This window comes from Lissotriton vulgaris, chromosome 3_1 (assembly GCF_964263255.1).
Source record: "Lissotriton vulgaris chromosome 3_1, aLisVul1.2, whole genome shotgun sequence".
Taxonomy (NCBI): Eukaryota; Metazoa; Chordata; class Amphibia; order Caudata; family Salamandridae; genus Lissotriton; species Lissotriton vulgaris.
The window spans coordinates 1,669,186,131-1,669,207,466 of record NC_141689.1 but is presented as its reverse complement, the minus strand read 5'-3'; the positions used below and the strand labels follow the sequence as shown (position 1 = coordinate 1,669,207,466).

Genomic DNA, 21,336 nt, shown 5'->3' with positions numbered 1-21,336 from the left:
CACACAGGTAGGGTACATCCCTTCTGAGCAGCAACAAAAGAAACCCTAATTTGATTTTGGCCTTGATAGGTCTACTCAGCAAGTTGCAAATTGAGTCCTTTCACAAACCAAGCTAAGATTCTCCCATCTGGTTAAACCAGTTGCACCCAAGATGCCTCACTGAGAAAAACAAAAAACTAGGTCTGTGGTATATGGGCATTTATGTATGTGCATCCAAAAAGCAAGGGGCATGCGAAAGACTACTCTGAGGATCAGAAGCTGAGCAACACATCTCACATAGGGAAATTAATAACACCAGCTCTTTGTGATGGTGTGCTGGGTACTGTAATCTACAGGTTCATTCTACGACTGTTCAGCAAACAACTGGAAACTTAGTGCACAGGACGCCATGGAGCCAGTATATGCTCAGCAGGCATGTTTTGTGCTCATATGTAGGTAGAGGGGAGCCATGTACTACCACACATAATAAAGAACCTATGGAGTCTTCCAAGCTCTGTCTTGGACGTTGCATATTTTGCTTGAAGCAACAGCCAGAAAAAGTTGCTCTTGTACACCTCTTCATATGTAATTGGATTTGCCTAAACAAAGTCAAACACAGTGGCAACTCTATAGTTGGACTCTTATTTTTATTTGCCATTAGCACTAGTGAGGCCCACACTAAAAGCTGCTATAGTTCTGCTATAATACAACATTTGGCATTAATGATACTGGAGGAATCAATAATGCTGCATTGCAATATTAATGGGAGGGTGATAAGTTGACTCCCAATAGGAGCGTATGGAATGGGGCATAACATGCTGAAACCGGTGCTTCTGCACCCATTTCCACATGCACACCCATTATTCTTGGCCTCTTTGAATGCACAAACTCATCCAGGATTGATCTAGAGGCTTTGTCTCTAGAGAAAAATACAGTGTTACCACCTGCTTTATTAAACAACCCAGTCATAATGAGGGCCTTAGTATCTACATGAAGATCTAAATTGCAATGTCTAGTCAATTTGCATCAAACGTCATAATGCTTATTTTTCATCACTCCAGGAACGCTATTATTCCATAAGAAAATACCAATGACCAACTTAACAGAAGCTATGGGAAGAACTACTATGGAACAGATTGATTGTAATATAGTTGGAAGTTTCCATTTAACATCATTAAGGGTTGCACTGTATTTTAATACCAAATTTTGTTTGAGTGTACATTTTTTGCGAGAAACCCAAAATTGAATGGAGGAAATGCTTTCCTGTTGAAGTGTATGAGAAAGAGTGTAGAAACTGTCTCCAATCAGCTTTGATTCTATGGTAGTTGGTACGTGCTGTAAAAAGTATTCTACAGTAATATTTTCAGGTGTTGTTTGTATTGTTGGCTGTATTATGTAATGTAATAAAGAATAGATATGTAGATGTGACATTAGTGGCGGTAGAGCACTGGAATGTTGAGTGATCAATTGAAACCTCTAGCATTACAACGCTCTTATCTATAGCCTCTTCCCCTCCATCTATTTTGATTATGTGGAATGTTGCAGGGTAGAGGGGCAAGTAGAGACTGCAGTGAATAACTAAAGAGAATAATTATTTTGTATCCAGTAGTGGCTCCTGCAGCCACTATTATGCAGGGGGGGGGGGATTCCATGGAATGTGCTATCTTAACCATGCATAGGCATGGTTAAGGCAGATGCGTAGTTAAAGACAAGCGTCATTACACTTGCGGCAAAACGGCACATGTGGCTCAGCCCACGTTTTATAGGCCGTTTCCCCAGGATGAAAGGTACTTTACAGAGCAGGGGAAGAGTTAGGAACGCACAGGCTCTGACATTGTGTGGAGCCCTTACAGCAGCTATAAATCATTTATTTATATACCTATTTAAACAATTTTATAAAATGCTTTCATGTCACCAAACTGACCGCTTCAGAGCACTGTGAGAGTAGGGAACTATAGTGGAGAAAAAAGGAAAGGGAAGGAGATTCTGTAATAATGATCTAAAAGTAAGGGGGAGGGAGGTTTACACAACTCTGGATGCAGTGTGCATCTAATGAAATGAGGAAACAGTGACTGTTTCTAATCAATGGCCTCACGGTTGAATTGTGGGTTGGAAGCTTACATGAGCAGGATGGTTTTCAGGTCTTTTTATAAAGCATGTTGCTTGGTTGTGTCTGGGGGTTGATTCGACCCAGAGGTTTAAATCACTCATAATTAGAACTTTATTGGCTAGTGAATCATTACAGGTAAAGCCTTATAAAGCTCACCTTTCTCTCCTGGTAGGGATTTTTCACTCATGAAATTGAATGTTTTTACAGTGTTAAAGCCCACTCAATGAGCTATGCTGGCCATTAAAGATCCACTTCCTTGATGTTGGCGTCTACATTTGACTTGGTCCAATAAAGCTGGACTGGGTCTTTAATGACTTATATAGCACACTGTGGAAGGCTATACGTCTGTAGTATTGTGACCTTGTGCTGTATTGCAAAGCCCTGGTGTGCAAAATTAAACTTCATAATGTTATTGTTTATCGCCTTAGCACAACTTTAACTGAGGAAACACTTTCTTGTAAAGAAACACATTTCCCCAGACCACCTTTTTTTTTGCAGGGCTATAATAGTGCTCTGATTTGTAGTTTTCAGATGTTTAATGTAGAGCTTTCACAACAGTGGGTCTTATGTGAGTTGTGACTGGACATTTTATGATTTGAAACATCACAATAATGCAACTTTTTCTTGTAGCTTTTCACATCCCTATAATCAAATAAAACATGGAACGCAAAAAACAAAGCTAAACTTTGGTTTCCTTGAAATGCAAACTTAGTAAGCACACCATTGGCCATTTTTCACGTTTATATACAGGAAACCTGGAATGGGCAATAATTGCAGCTGCAGTCTCTGTGAGAATCAAAAGAATCACTTTAACTATGCCACTGTTTTTTGAGCCAAGAGGCAAAGTCCAGGTCGATGAATTAACCTTTGATTTAACTTTGGAATTCCTTTAAATGAAGTTCCAATTTATCATAATACCATATAATAACAATATAATAAATTCCTCGAGATTAAGGGGGCGTTTTATCATTATTTTATGCAGGACTTAAGGGCAGGAATGAGCTGTATTTAACATGATGCAACACATTCTTGTCCTTTCCTTGCGCTGGTGCACAATGTGCTGTTTAATGTCTAGGCAGGCACCCTTGCACCATGGTGCAAGGGTGCCTCCATTGCAGACAGGTTTGTTTTTTGTGCAGGAAAGAACACCTTCCTGCACAAAAACAATAATCTCAGGCATTTTCCTCTTTCTATGTGGGCTGCTAAATGCAGCCCACTTGGAAAGGAATAAAACTAGGAGAAATAAAGATATTTCTCGTTACCCCCTCACCTGGAGAGGCGTAGCATTTTGAAACATTCCCAGGTCTACCAGTAATAGTAAATCTGAGAATGTGTCAAAATCCATGGATGGATGCATGGGAACCTCAACGCTCCAAACATGAAACGCAACACAGCTGCATTACTCTAAATTTATCAAGACATGCAGGGTCACGCAAGGAGGTCTTTGCGTGGATTGATAAATCTGACTTTTTAGTCACGTCACCCTTCTGCATGATGCAAGAGCGACGCAGCACAGTCAATGATAAATCTGCCCCTTAGTGTTTTGTAGATGATCTATGGCAGACTCTCTGTGAGGCATGTGAGTATGGATGCTTAGGCTGTTTTCCACACTTACACAGCCATTTGCTCAGAGTTGTATCTTATGTGTTGATAAATAAGAGGGCAGAAATGGAGCCATGATGCACTCACAAGAATAATGAGATGAGGCAAACTAGTGAGTGACTGATCTCCAAAATTTGGGAAAATTAGAATCATTTCCGGACATTGTCATTCAATAGCCATTGTTTCTTATCATATGTGCACGGGGATATCAGATGAAGTGTGCCAAATGCTGTTGACAAGTCAAGGAAGGTTAAGAAGCAATCATTGGGTATTGTCAATGGTCCTAAGAAACTTTGGCTCTGTGCTGTGGCCTGGCTGGAAGCAAAACTGGAAATAAACCAAAAGATGTGTTTTTTTAGGTGAATTCCTAGGGTTTGATTCGAACATATCTCTATAGGGTGTGATTTAGACCCTGGCTGAGTCTCGCAACGAGGAAGAGGCCATAGCTTCCACCACCCTGGCATAGAATTGTCCACCCTTTTCAGAGATCCCCACCTACCAGACAGGGTGCTCTGTGCTTTAAAGGGAGACCTGTGACATCCTTCAAAGCCCTGAAGGTGTGACACATGGGCCTACTATGTAATAGTCCCACTAGGATTTTCTTTTGTTCAGACCAAGAAAAAACAAAACATGAATGGCTTTGTCATTCACAGAGTTTTCTCTTGGCACATGAGGCTATTCTACATTTTTCCTGCATCACATGGTGTACATGAGCAGTGAAATTAGTGATGGTAGTCTCACTTTAAATATAGTAGGACAACCATCTCTATGCTTTGGTGGCCATTTGGTGGACATGCTGTTAGCTCAGAGCTTTACACCGGCAAAGGCAGCAGAGTCTCCACTAGTGTAAACCTGCTGCTTCCCCAGACTCTAAGTAGAGCGGAGGAACTGTGAGTTGGGGAGTGGACAAAGTATCAATTTAAGCAGTGCTCTGATTTCACCACTCACTCCACCAGACTCTAAATAAGCTGCTTAGCAGGAAAAGGAAGGATTGTGATAAAATGCATATTTCCCTAACCATAATATTTACAAATCTTGTTTTTTGTGAATCCAGAGAAATATGCAAATCTAAGGAAGCAAAAGCAGTATCTACAATGTGTAAATTGGAATAGTTATTTGAGAATCACACAATGGTCATTAAGCATGAAAGATGTATTGTTTCTGAATTTATGCCAATGTACCAGAAAAGGTAAGATTGCAATATTGAGACAACTATTTTAACCTATAACAAGAAGACCACTACACCCATCACCAAAGACCACATCAGAACAAAGTATGCACATACCTGTTGGTGGCTTGGGATAACTGCATCCTCAATCATGGCATAATCCCTCAGGTAGGAGGCGTGGCTCAGATTGTGCGACCTGTCAGAACTGAAGGATCGGAGGCTGGTAGGTTGGCAGGTTGGTAATAAGACACAGTGGCAGCAGCAGCAGTGTTGGTGTTGTGAAGATGACATGGTAGAAAGGGTGGTGGGCAGGAGAGTGAAAACAGGGTAATGTTAACAACTGATGCAACTTCCAGGGGGAATTTTAGAAACCAATGAGTACAGGGACACACATCTCATCTGGTCCCTGGGCAGCATGTGTTTTAGTGCAGTTGAAATGGCCCCAATTGTCCAACATTCTTCGCCCGTGAACTTTGCTCGTGAGATAAAATTAGCAGAGAAGATTGGACCGGCACATCCCATTCCTGTTCATCTTGTTTTATGTTGCCTCTTACAAATAGTTTGGTTCTGTGCTACTTAAATTTAAGACCATAAATATGTTAATACGCTTACTAAACAACTCCAAAACAAAAATCTTCAGAATTTTAGAAAACACCTTACCTCCCTTTGAAAATAACAATGCAGAGCAAAGGTAGTAAAAACCACCTCTACTACACAAGATTTAATGCAGAGAAAGAAAAAATGGTTCTGATACATGTTTTGTTTAACTGATTAGGCATTACTTTGGCTTCTCCATCTATAACATCTCAAAGTTTGCAGATAGGTTCTTTCCCCTGGAAGGTACATACTACAGTGAATTGTGCTCGACCACATGCTTGATGAAAAATAAAATCCTGTCTGTAGATCTGAGGTCTTTCAAAAGCAGCAAGCAAATAAATACATCTGCAATGTTTTGAATGGTACTGACATGTGCACAGACAGACACACACATAGCAGTATAGCTGTTGGGTTGTGGCAGCAGCGGGAAAGTAAGAGCAAAGCAGAAACACTAAAAAATTGATGTCAATAACTGGATGTTTGCTGGAGAAGGAACATGTTATATTTCATATATTGTTTTATTTCTTTTAAAGCAGCAGTACTACGTCAAATGGAAGAGGTGAAACTGTCGCTACATTACTAACATATCTGAGAATGAAATCAGGCCCATGGAAATGCTTTGTACTCCGTATTTTTAAACATCTACATTTTTGAGTACTAAAAACGTTCTCCTTTTGCTCCTCAGCAGACCCAATATATTAAGAATTCCCTTCGGTATTTTAAGGGTGCTCAGGAGGTCGTATCCAAGGCAACTTCAATCGGTTTATAGGACATTTCCTAGAGGAAGGGAAGGTAAACTGCATAGTAAGACATTCATAAGTAGGATGGAATGAAGTGATAACTCGAAAGAAGCTCAAATGACCTCTCTTCCTCAGCAGTGCAGTTTCACTGTGTGCTTGGGTGTCATTTTGACTTTATGTTTTGGTACTGCTACTTTAGCAGTTAAAATATTTGTGTTAAGGTTGTACATCACACACACACACCTCCAAATAGTTATAGATCCGCCTTCAAATGTCGATAGCTATTGTATCACAGGTATGCTCTGGTCTTATACAAAAACAGAACTGTGCATTATTCAGACTAGCAACAGAGACAAAATGTGGTTAATCCATTCAGTTACCAGACCGTCAATTGACTTCACCGTGCATCTACTAGGAATTAACTAATCCCAGTAAACCCCTAAGTAAATGCAAGTTTCACTTGGCCAATCAAGTAACTCTTTTGGAGTGTTCTAAACCTGGAAGGGAGCTTATGAAATGCACTATTGAGAAAGAAATTCCCAAATCTTAATATTCTTAAGGCATTATTAGCACTGCTGGCATGCCTCTTGTGAGAAGGCAAGCTGTACTTGAGCATGCTCTGTTTTGAAAGATGTGCCTCTGAGGCCCTGCACATCATGTCAATCAAAGCAAAATCAGGTTCAAATGCTCTTGACCTCCTTCCTCATCACCTGCCCACTCACAGATACAAAACCTCAGGCTTCCGGTTGTAAGTATCGTGCCTGCTGAGGATTAGGGACACATCTCTGCTGCGACAGAACACAAAGTCTTCCAGTTTTCAGGCAAGAGATGGAAGGTCACAGGTTTGACACAAATATCCAAACCTTAACTGACACTGGTTTTCCCTCAACGCTGAGGTATTTGTACTATGACAACAATAACATTATTTGTACAGAACATTTACTCTTGCATTGTTTGGGCTTAGTTTGTCTCACTGATGTCACCAAGTTCACCATTTTAATATGAGTGAAAAAAACTTCTTTACCTACAACATTGAAATAAATATCTGGCCCTTTGTCTGTTTGACTTGGATTGAAATGGCCCCTGATGAAGTACAAAGTGGGGATGGCATTTACTCAGCGACTTTGGTCTCGGTTCAGTTCGTGAATGGTCCAATGTTGAGTTAGCAGGACAAAGACAGCCCTGCATCACTAGGACTCTCTTCTCTAGAATTACCCATTCCTAATCTCTGTTGGCACTCTGCTGTCTGAAGCAATATGCCCAGGTAATGTGCATTTGGGGTTCAAGTAAAAATTCAATATTAAAACACAGACCATTTATTCCGGGTAATTTTCGTAAAGTAGGCATGGCACACCCATGAGAACAGGTCTATGCACTTATACTGGACATTTATTCTGTGACAGGAGCAAGGGGCCTATTCATGTAATTTGTCTGTGTTTGTCAAATGGTACCAATGCGGGTGTCTAGTGTTCCACCAATATCTGCCTGAAAGCAATGCATATTTCAAATGTATTTTCCGCCACTGAGAATAATAGAGAATATTAAAGTACCAGGGTAGAGAAACTGTTAAAGAACATGGGTCTCACAAATTATGCAAATTATGGACAGGAAGAAGAATGTTTATCAAGTTTTTCCTTTCCGACCACTCTTCTTGCTGACAGAAATGGTACGAATTTCAACCCGGTATAGAGGTGTATTACTTGACCATCCTGTAACAATTCAGATTTTAAATCCAAATGTGATGCTTTATATGCTCATTGTAGCCCAGAGAAACAGAGCCTTTTCCCGAACGTCCTTAAGGTTCCACCACTTATAGCCCCGCAACACTTCTGAATCATTTCTTAGGGAGGGATTTTACTACAGAGGGATTGGATTTCACGACTTTGATGTAGAAAAGGGTGTTTCTATTTTGTGCCTACCAAGAAATACTTTTCGTATGTAGCCTCCCATTGCACACAATTGATGACGATCATCCACCCCAAACAAGTGAAATCCTGTTCATTACACAGTCTACTCCCACACCTCTGACTATTGAGACACAGGCTCAGTATCTGCTTTCCTACTATGGTCCCCTTCACTGTCTATGCCCCAGGTGTGTGTGTATTCATTGGCAAGGCCACTATTTTTCCCCTCATATTTTTGTGAGCTGCACCCTACATTTACTCTCAAGGCCTCTAACACACCTCAATTCATCATTGTTTGTTTGAGAGCCATGTCTTCACCAGGTTCATTTTCCTCTTCAAAATATCTCTGTTATACTTTCAGTCTTTCCAGAAATACACATGGGACTGTCACTCAAGGTTTTAAGGCTGACTTCGCAATGACTTCATAGCTTTCCTCGGAACAGTCTCTAATCTCGACGTCTTAGAAGATGCAATTTACATACAGTCATATGTCCTTTCTAAAAGCTACCAAATTTTTTTGACTCGTTATTGGATATCATAATCTTAAGGACCACATGCTGTGTGAAAAAACTGATTTTCTGTCCCACACCCTGCAATGGGGTTTCCTGCTCCAAAATATATGACTTGTCTGTAAACTGCACTGACTTGGCTGAAGCCTCTACAGCTATTTTCCAGTTATCGCTGATCCCTCATGATCACACTCGTTTTGAGGCATAAGATTTGCTGAGGGTCTTCTTGTCATCTGCAAACAGGTATACCTTCCTACGTAGCAGACCCTGCAATGTTAGTCTAGACATATCTGGACTCATTCAATGAAACAAACCTATATTAATTTAAAATATTCTCTCGCACTGATGTCCAAATTTACAGATCAAGCAGAATAAGGCACACATTCATCACCAAGCCAACACAATGGATTAAGCCTCAGTGACTCGCATCACACAGGTGCATGGGAAGATGATGCTGACATGCAGATGGATACCTACCTAGGCATAATACTAGAGGGTGCAGGTGGGAAATAAAAGAGGAGGTAGAGGAGAGGGAGATAAAACAGAAAGCAAAATGGTTAAAAAGTAAGGCCATAATAAACCTTGAAAATTAGAAGGTTAAAAGAAATTTTCAGAGTTAAAAAAAATGGAATACTTTGCATATTACATTGTAAAATCCATGATATTAGTAATGGCGTAATCATGTATTACCATGGACTACTTGTGATGCATGCATCAGCAGATCCATGCTTCACAAAAGTATCATGTTAAAATGCCTGGCTTTTCAACCCATCAAACATTAAAATCCAATCCGGTTTTCAGATTAACCAAAACATATGCAAAATAATGTACAATTAAGTTCACTACATTAAACTGCACCACAAACATATTCATTGTGGATGCACTGAACACTTGTTTGAATTTCATGTTTAGTAACTTAAAGTGTCCATACCAAAATATGTACACTTTAACTTCAAATACAACCAACACAATTTTCACACACCTTAAATCATCATTGTTTGTTTTCGAGCTATGTCTTTTCCAGATTTGTGGGTGTGTGTGTGTATATATATATATATATATATATATATATATATATATATATATATATATATATATATATATATATATATATATATATATATATATATATATATATATATATGTGTGTGTGTGAGTGTGTGCGTGTATATATATATATATATATATATTTATATATATATATATATATATATATATATATATAAAACTATGTGTGTGTATATGTATATACACACTCAAACAAATAATTTTATCTAAAGCTGTTATGTGAGTTCTTAGATAGTTGGGTTCTAGCTGGGGCGAAGATGACCCGTACATTCTCTATGTGCATTAGGTAGTTCCATTCTGATAGGTGAAAGTCTCATTGCTTGCTCTCCCATTTTACACAATATGGCCCAGGGGACTGTATTACATAAGATTATTAGTGCATAAAACCAGAGGAGATTTATGTATGGTTCCAATGCACAAGCTGAAGTGGTCCCCCAGTACATTCATTAAAGCTGTGTCGCTTCCCTGGCATGATGGCTTGCCCCTCGTAGAAGAGTGGATGCGTGTTGCCTCAGGAGCACTACTGCCTTGAGGAAAGCCCATTCACACGTCTGCGCTAGGTGTTATGGTGGAATGACACGCCAGAGGGGCAAGGTGCACACAAACAGCAGCAAGGGACTGCCCAATGTGTACTTCCTGGTACTCACTGCAGAAATGTCATTGCTTACACATTTCTATTTATCAAGTTTTAACAATTTCAACAGCTCTCCTGTGCATCTCCAGAAATGACACTCCATGTAAAACATGATTTTAAAACGTTAGTGCTCCTTGTCCACTAAGTAAAGTAATATTTCTTGCCTTTACATGTTATTTTGTACATTCTAAGGGCTAAGGGCAGAGAGGCATCAGCCTCACTTTTCTTGAACATCTGCCTGCCTCTCCCTTTTGGCCTGTTCTGCACATACAGTCCCAAACAGTACCTATTGTGAAAGTAAGTATATGACTGTAATTTGAAAATCTTCATTAAAGGATGTAAGTAGTCTTATGAGAAGCTGCAATATAGTGACTGAAGTACCTGTCCGAGCGACCTCCTTCCAAGCTGTAGCGCAGGTAGTTCATGCTGTCTAGGAACTGGCTGCTGGGCAGAGAGTCGTCTCCGAGCTCCTTCAGGTCCTCAGCTCGAAGATATTCCCCTCCATCGCCCGTCATTGTATCATCTACTTGTGGAAACATTAAGAAAGTACTGAAGGCTTCCATCCACTGACACCATCCCAGTGATTTGTCACAAGCAGGATTCTAGACAAAATGGAGTGGTGGTAACCATTTGCCCTCTATTTCTTCTCCGTTCTGGGTCACCTTTTTACTTTGCAGGAGGAGGTCATGCCTGCTTCTTTTGCAACATTCGGTCCCTGGCCCTGGGTACCAGACATAGATGCAGCTATTGTGTGATGCCATGTGGTATAATGCTCTATTTGTAACCAGATTACTTTCAGTTTCAGGCTTGGGATCTATTATTAAGAGATTTCTTATTATGATTAAAATTATCAACATAGTCATAGGGGCTAGAAATGATTCACTCTATTATTACGTACAGCAGGGTGCCCTACTTGGGTTCATGAGAACTGGAGCCATGCCAGATGTATATAACTTCCACAAAGCATCCAAATGGAACTCATCTGCCGCATCAAGTGGTTGCCCTGAAAATCTGGCATACATCTAAGAATTAAATCCCCTGATTTGGAGCACTCTTAGGAAACCTGTGGAGCACTCTTGATTCCATGTTAATGAGATCAGCACACTTTTTTCATCTAGAATGGGTTACTCAGAATGTTTGAAACCAGGACTAATTAGGCAATGACAAAAAAACTTTTAACACATACATTACAACAGCAAGCACAAGACAAACAACTCTGTCGTTTGATTTCATTCCAATAGTCTATTTCTGAGAGTTTCACTATTGGCGCAAATAATCTGCTTATCTCAATCTGGCAAACACCAAATGCTCCACTGGCACATATCCACTTGTGATTTGGAGTTTTGTGCAACATATAGAGCCACTTAAGGGCCACGAGTCAGACTTGAGCGGATAGTTAGAAGTTTACTCATAATACATTTTACATAGGAGACATATTTAGGGTTCAAATAAACAAGAAATGAGTGAGAGGGATTTGTATAGCTCACATCAAGATACACATTCCATCCAGGCACTTTAGAACCAGCTCCAATTGATGATTTAGGACACTAAAGATTGTTGTATAATGGGCTGAATACAAATGCCTCTGACTGGGGTCAATATTTACCTCACTTGGCAAAATCTGATAACTCTGGTTCAGATATTTAATGGGTGCGATAACGATAACATATTATGGCCTCACCCGCCTCCACACACACATTGGGGAGTACAAGTGGATTTTGGTGCTTTCTGCTACAAAATGTGCATGTTTCAATGTTTACCAGCCATTTTCCACCAGTAAATTTCTGCAGGTTAAGAAAGCAAAACGGACCTTGGGAAAATTGAGTGGGTGTGATTTCAAATACATCAGATAAATTAGCCTTGAGGGAAAGAGTTCATGACACGAAATTCCCATATGTGTAGTGATACTTGTTACTGAACATTTCGGACCTCAAAAATGTACTTGAAATGAGTTTCCTTCCCTGAGTGCAATGTACATACCTGTGGGCTACAAAAGAAATCTCCATAATGTGTAACTGCGAATTATGAGGAGTAAATGACCTGATGACTTACATTTAAATAAAGACATGGAGTACAGAGAGGCGTAAGTAGAGAAAACGACGGTGAGAGGAGGAGGTAAAGAGAAGGTGAATGAAATACAGACATAGGAGGTAGGCAGGGTAAATAGGATAGAAAGAGAGGCAAGATAGAGGGAGGTAGCACTACAGAAAGCAAGAGGTGATGTTGAGTGAGATAGATATAAAAAGATGTGAGGCAGAGGTAAGGGTATCTTATCTGGTGTGTTGACCTTGGTTGTAAAAATAACCAGAGAAGAATTTTTCTCAAGTCAACATTAGAATTGTGTGACAGGAGGAGGGGCTCTGCTCTGTTGTCAATGAGGAAACAGTTGAGTACAGCAATGCAAGTGTGAGAAGAGGTCTGGAAATGATTCATTTCTGAGCCAGGGAAGGCCCTGCTTTGCACCTTGGAAGACAGAATGAACTAGGAGGGTTACACTTGAAGATATAAGGTGAATGTCCAGGTAAGGACTTAGAAAAGCTCTCAGAGCAGAGAAAAGGCCTTATGTGCTACAATCTGCCTCTCGTGGAGACAGACTACTGGAGCTAGAAGCCACTGTTCAATGTAAATGTTAATAAGCAGCACTTTCTTGATTGACTGCAGGTTACTGAGCAGCTGATGCTTCACCTGGCCACCGTTGTCCTGCAGACTGCCTCTCGAGGCTGAGAGACTAAGTGGTGTCTTGTGTGCATAGTTTTATTTCCATAGGTTGGTTTGTTTTGTTTTAATAAAGTTTGGGAGGAATGCACTGTCCTACTGGGCACGTTCTAGTGTCACAGCAGGCACAAGTTTACTACCCACTCCCTTGAGGTGTGCGGCCACACACACACCCGATCCACCACAGGCGTCACGAGTGACGTGGGCTGCTAATAAAAGGGCCATCGCAGGAGCAAAAATCGGTAGGTACGGCAACTCGTAAAAAGCTTGCATTTGCATATTACATTAAAAATAATCTTCGTTGTTTTTATTTTTTTGAAAAGCTTCATGTCTTGCATTAGAACTGCAGCAGATGGCACTGTTGCGCAAAACATTGATCTTGGATGGCGGGAGACTCGCTGCAGAGTAGCGTGGGGCTTTCACTGCCTGGGATTTAAAGTTGTATTTGCTAATAACTTGTATGTATTGTGTGGTGTATGCTCTTTATCGCAGAATGTATTTATAACGAAAACTGAACTGGAATGGGCTTCCTTAGGCACACTTGCCAAAACGCTCTTCATGTTTGAATATCCTTCTATATTAGGTCTGTTTCTCCTTTTGGTGGGAGGCGTTGTAAGACCTGAACCACAAGTGCAATGTGGTGGGAGGGGTGTCTCACCCTGCCCTATGGTATGTTCCATGGTCACGTGAGACAAACCAATAGATGTGTCTCGGGACGTAGCTTGAGATCAGAGAGCCCTGCACCGGTGTATGAGTCTAATGCGCGCTGGCTGCAGCCTGTATTAAACAGCACCCCATGGGCCAATACGCAGTGACCAACATAACAATATGAAGCTATCACTTAATAACGTGCACTCCAGAAAATGGCTAGGGGCTTTATTTATGAGAAGTGACGCATGGCTGCATGAAAACAGCGATGCGTCATTTCTCATTGCGCCCTCCTTGCGACATGATGGATGGGTCATATTTACTGTATGATGCATCATGTCACAAGGAGTTACAGATACATCAGTATTTCTAAAGTATCTGTAGGCGCAAAAGAGATGCATTGCTGGGGCATGTCTGAACACAGCAATGTGTCCTTTCACATAGGGGCAAGCCCCATGTGAAAGGGAACGAGTCAGTCTTACACCTGCTGTGAGGCAGGCGTAAGATACTGACCCAATGGCGTCCTAGAAGTGGCACACTGAAATCTCATAGATTTCAAAGTGCCACTTCTACGAGGCTTTTTGCAGGGGAACGTCCACCCTGCATACATTATACCTGGTGCAGCTACTATGTGGCGCAGGGGTTTACAAAGTGACGCATCTGCCTAGATGCATCACTTTCTAAATAGGGCGCGACATGGCGCATTTTGTATGCCGCCGGTGCCTCTCAAAAAGTGATGCACTGACACCGTAAAAGTGACGCAAGGCCTCATAAATAAGGCCCTATGTTTTTGGAGTGTTAATGGCAATAGAAGTCTAGAGCTAGAATAAAATGTACACCATTTTAAGCGACTTTGAAAAGAAATGTAGTTCTATGAAGAGTCAAGAGGGGTGGGGAGTGAGTCCCCATTCCTAAAATGTTATTGATTTACGGATATGTAGACTTGTTTATGAAACACATGAATACACGTTTACACTGATTAGCCTGAACCAAACCAGAAGCTGATTCAAACAGACAATCGATTAGCATATACTAGTTTTTGCATATTTAAGACAGTCGCTGGAATGCGGGGAGAGGTGCAAATGGGGGGCGGCTTGTAAACCAGTGGTATGATGCAAAATGATGGCTACCATTGCAAACTTTGTGGAGCGGCCCCTAAAATATTACTGGGCCCTATTTAGAACCTGGCGGGGTGTACTACGTTCCACTAGACAGTGGGGCACACTCCCTTGTCCTGGCAGACTTCAAAGAAACCGTCACCATGGCAGCTCCACTGAAGACACGGTGGCTTTGCTCTGCAAGGGCCATGTTTAATGTTCCCACACAGAAAATATATATATATTTTTTTCCTTACAAACCCATCCTCCCAAAGCAGGTGTTTGTTTTTGCAAAACAAAAAAACAAACGTCCCTGACACACTGGAAGTTTTCTACCATTGTGAGGTCATTTCTATGTTTCCTGTTCAGGACTCTCACGCTTTCTCTGGAGGTGTCGAACAGAAGAAAGTACGTCAGAGCGCCCACCCTAAACAAGACTGACAGCCTGAGGTAATTAAAGCAGTGGCCCAGTGTTTGTGGGGCTGTCAGTCTAGGAGGCGGAGCCAGACGAGGCTCTACCAGCAGCAATATAACGGTTCCCTGGACTATAAATAGAGCAGGCAAACTGGGAGTTTGGCTGGGAGGGTACTGCGCCAGGTTTGTTGTGGAGTACTCCATCTTTCCAACTGTAAATAAAGCCATTAGTCTGGCCACCTAACACATAAACAAAGACCATAGACCATAAGCTAGTGGGGTTCCACTAGCTGATGGGGAGGACGTTACGCTTCTGTCCAATCTCTTAGCAACCAATGTGCGAGTGTGCGTGACGCACCCACTAAGGATATGCTGCTCTTCATTCATACTTTGCCGTTGGAGCCTTTGCTTGCCCTCTTCCTCCCCAGGAACCCACTCACGGTAAAAGCAGTATATTTCTGGACATCTCAAGAAATGACCCTGAGTGGGAGTCCATTACCCGAGACAGAAGTCCATCCTTCCATACCTCCTTACTTTCCTCACCATCGGTGGCATACCACAGCAGCCCATGACCATCTATGATATACACATACACTATAAAGATGGAACAACTATATATGAAATATATAGATAGAAAAGCTTTATTTATTTTAATGTTGTGCATCACACTCATTACCCAGAAGCCAGACTAGCACCTGCCAGAAAATGCCATGTTATACAATGATATGGTACCTTTCCTAGTCCCAAAAACTATTCTAAAAATTTTGAACTTTGTCTCTTTTAGGTGTTTCAGAATATATGTTAGATGATGGAGGTGCTGCAGGTGGAAATCTGTGGCTTATGGCCAGATATGGGCCATTACCTTGCTGTGCCATGAAATTGAAGTTACACCAGGACCCAACAAGGCAGGAACGAATCTGGGTTTGTCTGTGTTCGGGTGTGGCCAGGCAGCTTGGTCACCCCCATCTTCCTGGGGTGCAGCCAAAAGTTATTGGCATAAGGCTCATCCCCTTATATAATGACACAGTCAAACTAAAAATGATTAACTGGAATGCAGCCAAGCATAATTACTAATGACTAAGATTGGTTGCAGTATTTCATCATCACTTGTTGTTCTGTCTAAGTGAGCGGGAGCCAGAAGCAACTTTTTCTGTTGTATTGGTAACCATGAATATAATTAATTTTTCATTTCAAGAAACTGTTTTGCAAGTATTATATGCATTGGAGTGCAATCACATAGTGAGAGCTAAAACCTACTAAACTTCCCCCAAAGCATTATCCATATTTTTTAAGCACTCCATAAGTCAGTGGTCAATTATCCTAATTTTTTGCAGAGCCTACTTTGCATTGAAAAATGAGGAATGGAAGAGCTCCCTTTGAAATGAGAGCCTGGAAACTGCTCAACCAGCATTAGCATTCCTTAAATTTTCAACCGAGGCATAAGACAATTAATTTTAATAATGGTGACATATTAAACAAGCAAATGTAGAGATAACCCAGGATGAACGCACACTGGACCTAGAAGAATAAGGCTCCCGCTTGGTGACCATGAACAATCAATTGATAGCACTTCATTGAAAACAGGAAGACCTTCAAAACTGGCCCCGCCAGCGCAACTTCTGACTCAGAGGTGTGAGCATGGGCAAAGAGGGCAAGGACATAAGAAGCTTTATCCAAACCTAGCCGATCACATCCTTGATGACCATGGCCTGGACCCCCTACGAATCGACAGGGCCCATAGCACCCTCCCAACATGCTGGTCTACTTCCACTATAAGAAGACAAGGAGTTGATACTCCAGGTGGCCAAAAGTGGGGGATCAAGATGCTAAAATGACGATGACATCCAAATCTTTTAGGATCTATCCCAGATCACGCTATTCAAATATAGGTCCTTCAGACTGGTCACCACATTCCTGCACAAAAACAAGATCATATATAGATGGGGACATCCTTTTCGCGTTATGTCTGAGTGACAGGGCAGATGCTGGTCCCTTAAGTCCATTCGAGAGGCTGGCATGGCGCTGAACATTCTGGTTCGAGAGACTGAAACAGACATGCCACAGAATCCACAACAACAGTTGAACCCGGAGTGGACACAAGTACATAGAGGAACAAAGTGGAACGTCCTCAAACAAGAAATATTGGCAGGTCAGAAATTGGCACTCGAGCAGGTCCACAGAGTGATCGGCCCCTTGTCTCCCAATCCACAGGATCCATCGACTCCCACCCCAGCCCTGCTTACCTCCACCATCTTTTTGCTTTTGTTCTTTTTAGAAGTTGTTGGGTTTTGGGAGGGCATAGCCGACTGCCCAGTCCATGTCCGCATGGCCTACTTTAGACACAAGAGGCACTTGATTGCAACTTCTGGAGACATACCTATGGTCCTAAATCCCCTCAATACTCTTACATACATTGTCCGAAACCTCAATAACCCAAATAAATGATGCTCTATTGTATGCGAACTATCCCTCCTTTGCTCGGATATAGGGTTTAAAATTATATCACCAAATCTGAAATTCTGAAATTTTCAACCCCTTGACAGTGGTATCAAAAGTGCAAGCGCTCATTACTCTGCGATGTGCTACTACTCATATAGTCTACTTAGGCTTGGTGTTAGCCTCCATGTTGGCAACAACTCGGGATATTAAAGTCCACCACTTGAAATGCAAAGTACAATGCAAGCTTAAAAGCGGAAAACAACACAGGGGGCGTGGCTAGCAGCCGAACATGGCAGCCGCATATAAAGGGAGCTCCGAGACTGAGGCGGCTCCAAGCCAACAATCCGTACACTGATCCGAACTATCGATACCTCAGGAGGCAGTCCCTGTGATTCGGGACCGAGCAGCGCTGATCGGCACGATTCCGGTAAAAATAGGAGCCCGGGCAGCGAAGAACAGGAGTATTCTCCGGCGCAGGCCTGCACAGCGACGCTAAGCCCCGACCTGGAGTGACAACCCAAGGCGGAGCGGAAGTGAAGGCGATCTGGCGGCGAGGGACCGGAAGTCGGCCTCACATCTTGTGGCGGAGCCCGAACGGCGGCGGCGCCGTTGCGGAACACTTGCAATGCGGAGGCGGGGTCTGGGACACGTAATCCCGAGGGAAGATCCAACGAGGAGCAGACACGAGTGAAGTGACCCAGGCGCTGAGCGTTGCTGCTGGAACATATCGCCAGTTAGCTGTGTGTGTCAGGATCCCTGGCGGGCGCCCATACCGCCCCCCCCCACCCTAACCGGATAGTAGAACGGCGCCGAGGGGCCACACACACTGCCCGGCCCCTTGTTGCGAGCGCAAAACATGGCGCACACAAGAGGGACGGTTGGTGAGCCCGAAGAGAGGAAGAAGCGAGGCAAACCTCACGCCTCGCTATCCGGGGTGGGTCGGGGTGCTGGAGCGGGCTGCACCTGGGACAATGGATCCCTATAGAGTGGTATAAAATTATGTCCGACACGATTAGCGGGCCCCTGTTAGCGATGTACCTCGAATGTTTATCCACAGCCGAACTCCCACCAGACCAGCAGACTGCGACGATAGTGGCAATTCCGAAACCCGGCAAACCGCCAGCGGAATGCACCTCCTACCGCCCAATACCCCTCCTAAACGCAGAAGCAAAAATCTTGGCAAAACTTCTGGCACACAGACTGATATCCCACCTCCCGAATCTGATCCACCCCGACCAATCTGGCTTCATGCCTCACAGAAACACTGCACTTAATCTCAGGCGGGTCCACGGAGTATTGGCATGGGCCACGCTATCGTCGTCGCCAGCGGTGATACTTTCGCTAGACGCGAAGATGGCGTTCGACATGGTAGAATGGCAATACTTATTTGCAGTCCTGTCACAAATGGGGTTTGGCCCAAAATTCATAGCATGGATACGACTCCTGTACACTAACCCAATGGCTCAAATCGCAGCAAATGGGCACATTTCCCACACGATACAACTGGCGAGAGGAACACGTCAAGGTTGTCCATTGTCGCCTTTACTGTTTGCGATTGTACTAGAACCCTTGGCAACACTGATTAGATCGACACAGTTGCTGAAAGGCATTAGTTGGCGAGAGGGATGGGAAGACCGTCTCTCATTATACGCAGATGACATGCTAGTATACCTAACGGATCCGGAACAAAGTGTACCGGCACTACTGACAATATGTGACAGGCACGTTTAGATCTCAGGGTACACATTAAACTGGGCAAAGTCAGTGTTGTTTATCATACGAGGCCCTACTCCCTCACTTCACGATGCTCGAGCGGGCTGCAGGAGGACATTGTTGATACAGGCCTGGCCCCAGGAGAGCGGGAGGCGGTGCAGTGTCTACTGACCACTCCCAAACTAGCACATTTCCCATTCGGGCATCATTGTGGACAGACCGGTGCGGGAGTCCCTGGAGCGGGCCGCCGCGGCACTGATCTACGTGAGGCTATACGTAGGGAGCCACGTGCCTGACCGGCTGCAGAAAGACTGCGAGTCGGCGCAATGATGGGCAAAGGCTCGAGAAACAACGCGACACAGGGGAGATTGGACAAGTTCGTCTATGATAAACGCAACCTGCCCCAAACTGAAACACGCACGCCCACAGGAAAATCGCCAGAAGGGGATCGGACTAAAAAGATCACGCTGGAAGACATTATGAAAGCATTGTCCCAGGTACAGGCCACAGTAGGGTCGATCTCCACAGACATGGCCCTGCTACGTGCGGACCTCTATAAAATGACTGACCGAGTGAAAGAGGTAGAGATAGTCACGAAATCACTGGTTGCAGATGTGTCCGAACTACAATCCTCAGTGGAACGCATGGAGGTAGACAACAAACTCCTTAAAGAGAAGCTGGACGACCAGGAAGGGCGCACAAGAAGAAATAACGTTCGAATTCTTGGGGTTCCAGAGACAGAGGGCACCCGAGCAACGGATCTCTATGTGGAGGAGCTAATTAAAACAAGACTACAGCCCAAAGGATTGTCAAACTTCTTCTCAGTGGAAAGGGCGCAAAGAGTTCTCGGCGGAAAACCTAAACCAGGCGTACCCCGCCGACAGATATTGGCCAGACTGTTCAATTTCAGGGACAGGGACGCTATCCTACAGGCAGCGAGGATCTCACCACCTATCAAATCTAGAACTCCACAATCGCCTTCTTCCCGGACTACACGGCCAAAGTTTCCCGTCGTAGGAGGACGTTCTTAGAAGTCAAGAAAGTACTGAGATCGAAGGATATGCCATACTCTATGCTATTCCCGGCCAGGCTGCGAGTAGTGGCTGACAATAAAACCTGGTTCTTTGATACGCCAGAAGCAGCGCAAGACTGGTTGGAAGGCTGGCGACAAGTTGGACCACCCCGCCGCACGAACAAGAACCACCGGAACAGACAAGAAGAGGTCCAAGTCGAACCCCATGCTACAGTGGGGGAAAAACACTCTGGAACACTTATCAGGGCCTGTGATGCGAGAAGATGACCACGGATTGGGATCATGAACACCGGGTGCTGCACTACTAGCAGCACTTCAGCGCTAAAGATCGTGCTGTCTGACGGAACCGAACTAGGGGAGCCGATGAGGGTAAACGGGGCCGCCTCCTCCACGGGACCTTTCACCCCAACAAGCAAGTACAATGGTTTTGGGAATGGGTAAGCAGTCTGGTAAGTTGGGGAGTCGGGCATTTCAATGTCCGTTAAGCAGGGAGGCAGGGAGGGGGCGGGGTAGGAAGGAGTTATTTTTTGTTCTCCAAGTTCAGAACGTATTAACGGCACACGACGGCGACCACACCAGACATACACAACTACGAGGTAGACCCAGGGTACCAGAAGGAAAGTCACCCGTATACAGATTTAGACACCTCTACAATGGCACACAACCCACACCTTACCAACAATGACAGAGTGGCGCAGATAATACCAGTGGGCCCTCTAGGCTTGATGTCCTGGAATGTAAGAGGTCTGGGAGACAAAATCAAGAGGGAATTAGTACTACAGGCTATAAAAAGGCAGGGACCGGCACTGGTCTTGTTGCAGGAAACGCATCTCACAGGGAAGGAGTGCCAGGCGCTAGATAGAAGAGGATATAGAATGGCAGTGCATTCCGAATTCAAGTCAGGCTCTAGAGGAACAGGCATTCTAGTAAAGAAATCCTCCCCGTTCATTATTATGCACACGCAGG

The 21,336-nt window shown here is 43.4% G+C and overlaps 1 protein-coding gene across 1 annotated transcript in view; it reads right to left on the bottom strand.

Moving 5' to 3' along the window:
* Nucleotides 1–21,336, bottom strand: part of ANK2 (ankyrin 2) — an 874,236-nt gene that overhangs the window by 325,499 nt on the left and 527,401 nt on the right. Inside the window, exons 24-25 of the mRNA XM_086962136.1 lie at nucleotides 10,693–10,834; nucleotides 4,977–5,079 (exon numbers count right to left, since the gene is read on the bottom strand). Of these exons, the coding sequence (XP_086818262.1) occupies nucleotides 4,977–5,079; nucleotides 10,693–10,834 (245 nt within the window). The remainder of the gene's footprint in view (nucleotides 1–4,976; nucleotides 5,080–10,692; nucleotides 10,835–21,336) is intronic.